The sequence below is a fragment of the Quercus suber genome, unplaced genomic scaffold (assembly GCF_002906115.3).
Source record: "Quercus suber isolate HL8 unplaced genomic scaffold, Cork oak 2.0 scaffold_165, whole genome shotgun sequence".
Taxonomy (NCBI): Eukaryota; Viridiplantae; Streptophyta; class Magnoliopsida; order Fagales; family Fagaceae; genus Quercus; species Quercus suber.
Window position 1 is genome coordinate 763335 of NW_027069626.1, and position 11097 is coordinate 774431.

Consider the following 11097-nt stretch of genomic DNA (forward strand, 5'->3'; position numbering starts at 1 on the left):
TCTCCCAAAAAAATAATAAGAGTTTGAATGTTGCAATCATCTAACTTGATTTCATCGAGATCATTGACAACTTCCTCTATAATTTCTTCTTTAATAGTCTCTACTATCTCAACCTCAAGATCTCTCTATAATGGGGTCTTCATTAATCTCCTCCACAATCTTGATTTCAAGTTCTTCTTTTATAACAAAGCCTTCATTAATTTCCTCAGAAATATCTATACTTTCTTCTTTGACTTCTCCATATTCTTCAAGAACGGTTTTTTCTTTAACATGTAATTCTTCCTTTAACGGTGGAATATTTGGCTCTTCAAAATAATTCAAGTATGAACTTCTTGGCCAATAATAATCTTGTATTGTATACGACAAGATTTCTTCACAATTTCAAGAACGGTTTTTTCTTTAACATGTAATTCTTCCTTTAACGGTGGAATATTTGGCTCTTCAAAATAATTCAAGTATGAACTTCTTGGCCAATAATAATCTTGTATTGTATACGACAAGATTTCTTCACAATCCAAAGGATAAAATTGATAGCAAGCATCTTTTTCATCCCTGGCCATGATCAAATTTTGTCTTTACCTTGTCAAATTCTATCAGATTATACTCGTTCCCACCAACATAAGGCATACTTACTAAGTTTATACAAAGCAAACCCAACTTTTCTCTCATAACAAATATTCTCATAGTCAAATAAATCCTCTAGATCAAGTAACCAATCAAGAAAATCTTCTTTTAAAAAATAACCATTAAAACTTGCAATTTTCTTATAAGGTCTATATGAAATTTGCTTACCAATAGGTTGCTCGAGAGTTATGTCTCCGCTACAGTTATCCCTATTGTTTCCATTCTTCAACGGTGCCATCCTAGCATAGATATTTGTGAGTGCTTGTTATATGTCACGTAATACTCGCTAAGTTATTCATCGTTGTTATGATGGTGGTTACTGTCTCGTCGGTTAGCAATCAGACCAGGGTAAGTCAAGGCTCTGATACCAACTGATGTCGCGGAAGCCTGAAGAAAGCACACACGATACTCTCTTGATAGAACAGAAACTAAACTGGTAGTTCCTGGGTAGTAAACCTCGAATCCACGAGAGGTTCCTTGAATCCACAAGGTGATAGGTCTAGAATCCACCAGAGAACACAATAGACACAAGTCTGAAATTACGTTTACAGACATAAAGACCTATTTAAGAGCTCTTTAAAACTTAACAGACAAGAAAATATAATATAAAATAACTCCTAATTGATACATAACCATAACAAGAATCAAATTTGACCTAAAAAGCATTAAATGCACCTAAAAACAAGGAAATAAATTCACCTAAACCTAAAATAACGTTTTTTACATAAAAATACCAAAAATATTAAATTACAATAATTAAATAGTAAATTGTGTCCTACATCACTTTCATAAAACAAAAAAAAAAAAAAAAAATCTATAGATCAAAATGCCGAGTAATGGTACTTTTGTGTTGGGAAGTTAATAAAGCATCAAAATGGAATAGAAGGATATATTCTTCTTTTCGTATTTTTTTTAAATCAAAAAATCTAGAGACACAAAAAAATCTCCTAACATTTCACAGTTATCATTGTTTTGAGTTGTGATGAATCCCAATATAATTTTATTTTGACTTATAATAGACTGGCATCTCAACTTTTGTGAAATGTTAAAAGATTTTGTTATAGCTATAAAAGAACTCTTTTTTTTTTTTTTTTTTTGGTTAGAAAAGGAAAGAGATATTTCAATTATTTAACTATGATATTCCTTGATTCTGTCCATTGTCCAATTTGGTTAGAATCCCTAATTTGAAATGAGAACCTAAATTTCCATTTTACAGTCTTAAATTTTCTTTTGTTTAAAAAACAAACATCTTGAACAATTTATGGATCTCACAAGTCACAATGCATTTTTATTCCATTGAACCAGTTGTGATCTTGTGTTGTTTGTCATTAAAAAGCCACAAAAACAATTCAATACATGGACAAGGCAAAAACATTTTATAGTACTCTATTACATGGATTCCATTTGTTTATCGGGGCCGGACCTCCATTCAGTTGACCCACTCCAAAGGCCCATGTCGTGAACTCAAAAACTTAAACAATAAAAAAACGTGGAGATGCCTTTCTCAAAAAAGAAAAAACGTGGAGATGCGGGGTATCGATCCCCGTACCTCTCGCATGCTAAGCGAGCGCTCTACCATCTGAGCTACATCCCCTTGATTTTACCCATACATAATTATAATTAGTACTATAAAATATTATGGCTAATATACCACCTGTTAACGAACTATAGAATAGAACCAAACCCGTGAACACTGAACCTGATATTGGGCCAATACTTGATTAGGTACCTTATTCTTTCCAATATTTTCTCCCTTTGTGTTTGAATGATTCAATCAATCCACTACAAATGCGAAGTAGACATGATGGGCTACTTGAGGGCCTTTTATAATTACTTATTATGCTCGAGTCACTATTTCACATGTTTGTGCAAGGAGTAAAACATTCAAAGGGTAATCAACTTATCATCGCATGTCAGTTTTGATAGGTTTGAAGTTGAGCAACTAAGGAACAGGCTATGACTTGGACATGAAGGACAAATCGTGCTTGATGCTGTGGAGATAGCTGTGAAGGAAGGGATTTAGCCCATTTGATTGGTGTGAATGGCTTGGTCTTACTGTGTTCACTTCTTCGTGAGTTTTTTTGTAGCCAATAGAGGGATTTAGCCCCTAACAGTGAAGGTTTTATTTCCTTGATTTTAGTTGGCCCCTAATTTATAATGGGAATATTATGATGAGTTAAGTAGACACTATTTGTACACATGATGTCATAATTCTGGACATTCTTGAAAAATATGAACACCTTGTATGAAAATATGGACATTGCATATAGGTATCGTGAGTGTGAAAGAACAATTTTTCCTATGAATTCAAGGGTTACATGACATCTAGCTTGAACAATACCTAGCCTTATTGCATATCCGTTATACTTAAAGAGTTGACATTAAAGTACTCCAAAGTTTATGCGGATGTTTTGCATTCACCAGTACTGCGTTTCCATCCAATATATTTCTTACACTGAAGGAACAATTTTGTACTTGGGCCTCCATTGACTATAAGCAAACTTCACACTCTCTGTTTATTTAGTTCTATTTTTTAGGTATCAGTAAGCAAAATTATGGGAAGACATTATTATCATTATCAATACCCATTTTGTGAAAGCGGATGTGACAAACATGATTAACTCATCTAAATCATGTCAATGAGTAGATGGTTTGACTACTTCTCTGATAATTGTACTTGTCTTGGGTTTCATGCCAGAATCCCATTGTTGCTTTTTTATCATCAAGATGCATGTTGCCTAGAGTACTGGATAATGTTATGAAGTACGATTTCCAAGTTCTAAGTAACTAATATTGTTGCTTATTCTTGTGATAATTACTGTTGTTTCTTGAAGTACTTAGTTAATTACTACTACAACTTCCATATGGTTACATAAAATGCATGATTGATAATTTATAAATATGTTGTGTGTTCAACAAAAAACATCAATACATCTTGATCCATTTTAAGTTGTTTCATGCATTTTAAATTCTTCATTATTCACATCCTTATTTTAAAGAGTAATGCTAGGAACACAACATTTTTCATAATAGCTGATATGGTTTGTTGTAATTATAGTAACATCACTTTCACCTATATCTATTACTGACATTATCTTTATTATGCACTAATCACAATAAATCATGTTAACCGTTACGAAAAATGTTGTTTTTCTAGACCTATTGTATTTTAAAAGGTTGTACCAGCACACAAAAACTCCACTCGTATTGGGTTTAGAAGAAGCGATTGGTACCAGAAATATAAAATGTTTTGGTACAATCTATAAATATATATACTCATACAGTTTATGTCATGTAACTTGACTGCAAGGAAGATAGTCCAAATTAAACAGTCCTAAGCAGTCTGCTTTACATATCTTAACTTCCACCAACTTCAGAATCTTTCCTAGCCGCATCATTTCCTTGAGAAGCATCACCAACCATAAGGTTCTTGGGAATTCTAACTTCTATGAGTATGTCATTACTCACAGATGCCTCTATCCTTCTCCAATCTGCATCTTCTGGCAGCTCAATCCTCCGAACATACCCATATTCCCACCAGTGGCCACTTCTCCAGTCCTTTGTCTTGGACTCCCTTTGCTGCTTCCATTGCCCACTAATTTCAACAACCTTCCCCTTTTCAACACAGACTTGAACATTATTCCCAACTCCTGTTTTAACATATAATGAACACTAGTGTCACTGCAATTCATTTCACCACCCTAGTTAAAAGTACAGCCTTTTCTAGACTAAACCTATGGAGTTTTGGCCTTATCCCCCAACTCATATGGATGGATCATGAATAAACCTATTCTCTTCTCATTCCTTAAAATGGAACCCAATATTATTATAAAAAAATTTAGAAACCAGGGTCCCCTTTGTTCCAGAAGATTTACCTTTGAGTTAAGGAATATTGCCTCTACTCCTTAGGTTTATATCTTGCAGTCTGATAACTTCATATATAGTAGCTGTCCCCTTGGTTCATGAACATTAAAATCAACTTTAGTTTAGAAATTAAATGACACAGCCATATGATATTGAACAGTACAAAGGACTCTTACTTACCTGGTAGTTCTGCTTTTAGTACATAATCTTGATCTGTCTGAGACCAATCAACAGTGCTTTGGCCGGAGCTCCGGAGATTAGATAACAAGACATCTGACTCAAACTCCCATAGAGGGAAAGCATCTGAAGGATCAAAGAATTTTCCAAACAAGAGTGGACTGAAAAGTGAACCTTCATTGAAGACCTTATGCACTGTTGGACTGCCCTGAAAGATGAATCTTTTGAAGACTTCTTCTCCTAATGAGATACACCATTTCTGTGGAGTTTGATCTCCTGAATGAACTTCAAGCTGTTTGCGACTTGCCATTGAAGATTAGAAAATTATAATTTTGAGAATTGGTGGAGAGAGTGTTGAAGTTTTTCTCCTCTTATAGTGGGAAAGGAGCCTTTTGGAAAAAGCAGTGGACAAATTCCAAAAGAATATTAAGAGTGCTGTAAAGCTATTAGGAATATTTCTTTTCTAGAAATTGCTCATTGTTAAGATGAAATGATGGTAGAGATTAGGCATGCAAAGATGCCATGTAAAAGTGACCTATGGGCCATGGCAAATTACTTGGTCTAGCATGGAGGATGTGGCAAAATGGAACTTGCATTAAACAAAGCTCATTCTAACACGTGACTCTGATAATCACTCATTCAGAATCTATAGAATCATCAACATCAGGGTTAGCTGTCCGCATAATTTTGATTACTCATTATAATTAAAGAAAAATTTCAAATTCCTTAACCTCAGTTCACAGATGACACAGTTTAGGAGATAAGATTCAAGGCACTGCTTCCACTATTATAAGCTAACCAATTTGGTCGTATGAAGCTTTTGCCAAAATATCCAGAAGAATACTTCAAGGTGCCACTGGTTGAGCCAGACAGTCCTGGCATTCTAAGTCCGTTAAATAGCCAACTCATGTTGTTCTTTTTCAGATTAGTCGATCTAAAAGCTTGAGTGAATTTTGTGGGCAAAGCTATTATTTTGTGTGTGGGTGTGAAAATCTAGGAAATATCTTGTCTCATTACTAACATGAAGTCTGTGCCTATGATAAACTAATAGGATGTTTTGGATTGTATACTGTATAGTAGTCCAATGGAATATTTGTTACACATTAAGAAACTGCCAAGTCATGATGAGCTGCCTTAACCTCTAAGGATTGCACTTGACTAAATAGCTTAAAATTTTCAAAGGGGAAGCAGATTCCTTTCAAATTTTAGATTTTCCATATCCTTAGGTAGAAGTACAAAAAATTACAGGATGTGATTCCACTGTGTCAAAAACTCTATAATAAGTTCAGGCCATGTTCCTTTGTGAATTAATTTAGAATGCTTTAGTACAATAATTGTTGATCTCAATTTTTTTTTAGGAACAATTCCATCCTTTGATTTGCAAGTCCTTCTCAATGCAATTGCAAAATTAAAGGAAATGAAATGAATAAAAAAATTATTAAAAGAAAAAAAACTCCATCACACAGAGCCGTGTGAAAGGAATCTTTAAAATGTGCTGGGTGCCTAGTGTCACATTGCACCTTCTCAAGCTTTACATACATACTTTTAATATAAAGTCTGTTTTAGTGGCAACCATTTTTTTGACTACTGGAAATGAAGCTTTATGCATTGCAATGCATATTGTAGAGGCATCTCTGGAGGACTACTTTTTACAAAAGCAGGATTAGTATATGCTTGATAGATGTTTGAATTTATGGCTATGAGAGAATTCTGCGACCACTTTGGATAGTGGAGTATGGCTATGAAGGTGTGTTCCCAATTAAAAATTGAGAGAAAATTATCCTAAAAGATAAGGGCTCATCATGCACTGCCAATCTCACCATTACTAACCCATATATAGATTAAGATTCAGCCACTGAATGGAGAGGATAAGGTAATCTCTTTGTCCACATATATCAAATAAAGTTCATGCATTTAGCAGTTGGGAATAAAAGTTGATGATTTTTTTCTTCTTCTTTATTTTAGGACTCTCACTTTAGCCTTATTGAACCAAATCAGGTAAAGAATAAAGGGGGGAAAAAAAAAACAATTTGCACATATTTTTAGAGTTTAACTCACAATAGTTAAAATTCTTGAGAGATAGACATCTATATACTTAGAATTGAAATTTTAATTGTTTAAAATGATCTTATATACATATTATTCAGTAGCTAAAGAATTAATGATTTGGCGATTATGGATAATTTTTAAAAGAAAAAAAATTACCCTTGAACATTAATAAGCATATTATTTGTGTAAAAATAAATATTAACTATATATAGTTATTTTTAAGAAAGAAAAAGTGAATAGATAAATTTAATTATATATCATATTAGCAATTCTCAAATATACAAGATATACAAGAATTGAAAGTTCTTAGTGTTTCATGGCAATTGGGTTGCTCATGGAAATTATGTTCTTGAAGTATTGTCGGACAAAATGGGTTTCTGCCCTTTTGGGAGCAAATTATATAGGAAAATGCCCCTCTTTTAAAACTCGATTTTTGATAAATCGAGTTAGGCCCTATAGTGGCGTTTTTAAGAAGCCTATAGTGATATTTTAATGACCTATAGTGATGTTTTTTAACTCAACTTCATTGAAATCGAGTTATAGGCAATGAAATCAACCTATAGTGGCGTTTTTTTACCTATAACTCGATTTCTTTGAAGTCGAGTTAAAAAATGTCACTATAGGTCCTAAAAGGTCACTATAAGCTCCTTAAAACGTTACTATAGGGTTTCAGATTTTTTTTTTTTTAACTCAATTTATCAAAAATCGAGTTTTAAAAGAGAGACATTTCTCTATATAATTTGTCCAAAAAGGCCAGAAACTCATTTTGTCCAAGTATTGTCAAGCGAACAATCATAGTTTGACAAATTTTTGACAATAAATAACTCGTCCCAAATTTCTTTTTTCTAGTCGATTTATACTAGTATTCTAGATAGTAAAAAAAAAATTGACACACATGAATAGATGGGTCAAAAGACTGAAATCACAATTGTACGAAATCATTAGATTTGAGCCCAGTCCATCAAGACTTGTAAATGTTAGTCTATGATACAATTGCAGCTGTTTTTTTGCTGAAAATGATACAATTGCAGCTAGACACATTTCAAGGCACAGAAAAATATTGTTTTATATTCATTGGTGTACACATTTTATTTTTATTTTTTATTAGTGTTCATGTTTAAAATGTGAAATTAATGACGTGTATAACGAGTGTGAGAGAATCAATACCCTCTAACCAAGTAGCAAAGTGACTCATTCATTTCTTCTTTTTGTGCTTTATTGCGTGTTGGAGCACCTTATAGAAAGAGCTGGTTCATTAACATTCTAGTGATTTCTAATGCCATACACCAAAAAAAATAATTAAATTTACGAGAGAGAGAGTTTGGATCACTCAATTGATTTCCACACTTTCGATTTCAAAGGAATAATCTAATTTATAATTTAAAATAGAGTCCTTGCGCTAGTAGGACTCCGGAAATCTTGTATACTTGGTAAAAATCTTCCGCGTAAGGAGGAGACTTATTCATCACGTTTAGGATTCTACAAGAAGAGTCCTATAAGGAAAAGACTTCCGCGTCAAGGAAGGGATGTCAACTCCAAGCCACTATAAAAGCCCCAATACCCTCATAAGCCAAGGTACGCATAATTAACCCTCTCTAGCACTCTAGAGTTGTGAGCATTCTTTCTAACTTGACCTTCGGAGGGTATTTGGCCGGCACCACACCGGTGCTCTCTATTAGGTCCTCTTTTTTTTTTTCTGTGCAGGTGTCGTTTCGAGGGTACGAGCATTGTGCAACTCACTGTTGATATTTTCGGCATCATCAGAAATCATTAGATTTGAGCCCAGTCCATCAAGACTTGTAAATGTTTGTCTATGATACAATTGCAGCTGTTTTTTTGCTGAATATGATACAATTGCAGCTAGACACATTTCAAGGCACAGAAAAATATTGTTTTATATTCATTGGTGTACACATTTTATTTTTATTTTTTTATTAGTGTTCATGTTTAAAATGTGAAATTAATGATGTGTAAAATGAGTGTGAGAGAATCAATACCCTTTAACCAAGTAGCAAAGTGACTCATTCATTTCTTCTTTTTGTGCTTTATTGCGTGTTGGAGCACCTTATAGAAAGAGCTGGTTCATTAACATTCTAGTGATTTCTAATGCCATACACCAAAAAAAATAATTAAATTTACGAGAGAGAGAGTTTGGATCACTCAATTGATTTCCACACTTTCGATTTCAAAGGAATAATCTAATTTATAATTTAACAAAATATGATTATTTCTCTTTTATTTTTTGTATATGATTTTTTCTCTCTTTGACGTTTTTTTATTTTTTTTTTTATCTAATTATGAAATTATTGTTAATTATGATATGAATAACAGGCATTCATTATGGTTAATTTTGACTATGAAATTATTTATTTTTCCTATCACAATGGGTAAGGGTCATTAATGGTCCGTTTGGATTGAAGGGAAGGGAGAGGGAGTAGAGTAGAGTAGATTTAGCACAAAATTAACTTATTTTTAACCAACACTACTTTACTCCCCTCCACTCTCCCTCCTTCTCCCTTCCATCCAAACAGGCCATAAGCGTGGTCTCTAACACCCTTTAGAATTGGGATTATCTCTGAAAATGACGTCAAGCATTTTATGTGCACCTTCTTCTTTAAGCCTTCTTGTTACACAAAGGATGCTCTTAGTAAATGATGAAGCCAGGAATTCAATTTAGGGGGGCAATGTTGAAAGCAAAATTAATCTAAAAAAAATTAATTGATATTAATAGCAAACTAAATACACAAATATATATTAATGTAATTTGGAGATTAATCTAAATAAATAGAGTTTAAACAATCAATTTTATTTCTTAAAATAAATTATTGTAAAAGTGTTAATAGTATAACAATGTACTAGCAATTTTGTATCCTCACTACCTTCAATGCTATTAAAAAATAATGTTGAATTCAACATATTTTCTCTATTATTTTAAGCAGTTAAAATATGGATTATAGCAAAAACCAAGATTGAAAAAAAAAATTAAAAACTAAAAAATAAGAAAAAGAGTGGAGGCTATGGTTTTAGTGCTATATATGAATATAAGTAGACAATTTTTTTTTTTATATAAAAAATAATGATTATGTAGAACCCACCAAGAGGAGAGTTGGTATTTTCACAAGTTGACATTGGGAATTATATAACTAGTAGACAATAAAGTAGTGTAAGTGGTGGGTGTAAATGAAAATTGAATGTTCAACAATTGTGAAATTTATTATGAGAAATATTGTATATATTATATAGTATTGCTCTGACAATTGTGAAATTTGTTGTGAAAAAATTGTGTAAATTCATAATTTACTCTTAGTAATTTGGAAACTTGTCAAAAGGACAATACTTTTAGTCTTATGTGGGGGCCATTGAACTTTGTTTTCATTGGAAAAAGATGAAAATGTGCTATGTACTTATATAGGACATTAGATTGCTTTCTTTTAGAAGCAGAGAAGTCTTCTTATTTATGTTAGGGGCAAAGTTGAGATAGAAAAATTTTGTCAGGAAGCAAAATGCTTTATAAGTACATTATATAAGAGTTTTTGGGGAGGTCGGGGGGCACTTGCCCCCTCACGCCCACCCCTGGCTCCGCCCTTGCTCTTAGTAAGCATGAGTAGCCCAAACCCCAAAGTCCTTTTTTTTTTTTTTTTTTTAATCCAACCCTATAAAGACTTGATTGTGATCTTTAAAGGAAGTTATGATCCGCAACTTTAACTACTTTAAGGTTGCATGAATTAAGCACATCCTATGGATGCCCATTCAATGCACCAAATATCTGAATGCAAATTGCATACCACCTGAGGAGGTGATTTAGTAGCAAGAGGTTGTTTTGATCCATCATACCTACAAGTCTGAGAGTTGTGGGTTTCAAGTAGTAACAAGTTCCATTAGTGCTCAAATAGTTCCACATCAAAACGAATTGTGAGAGTTTAATTTTTAACTTTTTAAGTAGTGCGGAAACAGTGACCACACCTATAAATCTCTTTTTTCTTCAAGCAATTAAAAAAGAAAATTAACTGAAGGTATAATTAAGTTAACATAAGATATGTTGACGAGGACTACAATAACATGGTAGGCACATGTAAAAAAAAAAATAATGGTAGGCACGTGATCACATCATACAGGGAATGTTCCTTAAAGAATTAAACATAAAAATAATCAATTTTCAATTTGATGGTAGTTCCGAAAGTGTTATTCTAAACTAATATAGAATATATGTGCTGTGCAAAAAGAAAAAGAAAAAGAAATATATATATATATATATATATATATATATATATTCATTTTAATTAAATTAGGGAATGAAATTAAGTAGGCTAAATTATGAATTATATAATACATTCTAACCTTGGGAAAGTTATTCAACACCATAGGAGTAATATTCTCTCTTCG

General features: G+C 32.7%; 1 protein-coding gene and 1 non-coding gene across 2 annotated transcripts; both read right to left on the reverse strand.

Moving 5' to 3' along the window:
• Nucleotides 1–2145: 2145 nt before the first annotated feature.
• TRNAA-AGC (transfer RNA alanine (anticodon AGC)) lies at nt 2146–2218 on the reverse strand. The gene has a single exon. It is a non-coding gene; the product is annotated as a tRNA-Ala (tRNA).
• Nucleotides 2219–3831: 1613 nt separating this feature from the next.
• Nucleotides 3832–5044, reverse strand: LOC112027384 (21.7 kDa class VI heat shock protein). Its single transcript, XM_024060060.2, has 2 exons — nt 4669–5044; nt 3832–4274 (listed from the first exon to the last, which is right to left on the reverse strand). Exons 1-2 carry the CDS (start codon nt 4973–4975, stop codon nt 3982–3984), a joined length of 600 nt encoding a protein of 199 aa, XP_023915828.1. The 5' UTR covers nt 4976–5044; the 3' UTR covers nt 3832–3981.
• Nucleotides 5045–11097: the final 6053 nt, after the last annotated feature.

Coding starts and splice junctions, on each gene's coding strand:
- LOC112027384 (XM_024060060.2), bottom strand. CDS start 4,975: ATGGCAAGTCGCAAACAGCTTGAAGTTCATTCAGGAGATCAAACTCCA. Junction 4,275..4,668: donor ACTAAAAGCAGAACTACCAG/GTAAGTAAGAGT, acceptor ATGTTAAAACAG/GAGTTGGGAATAATGTTCAA.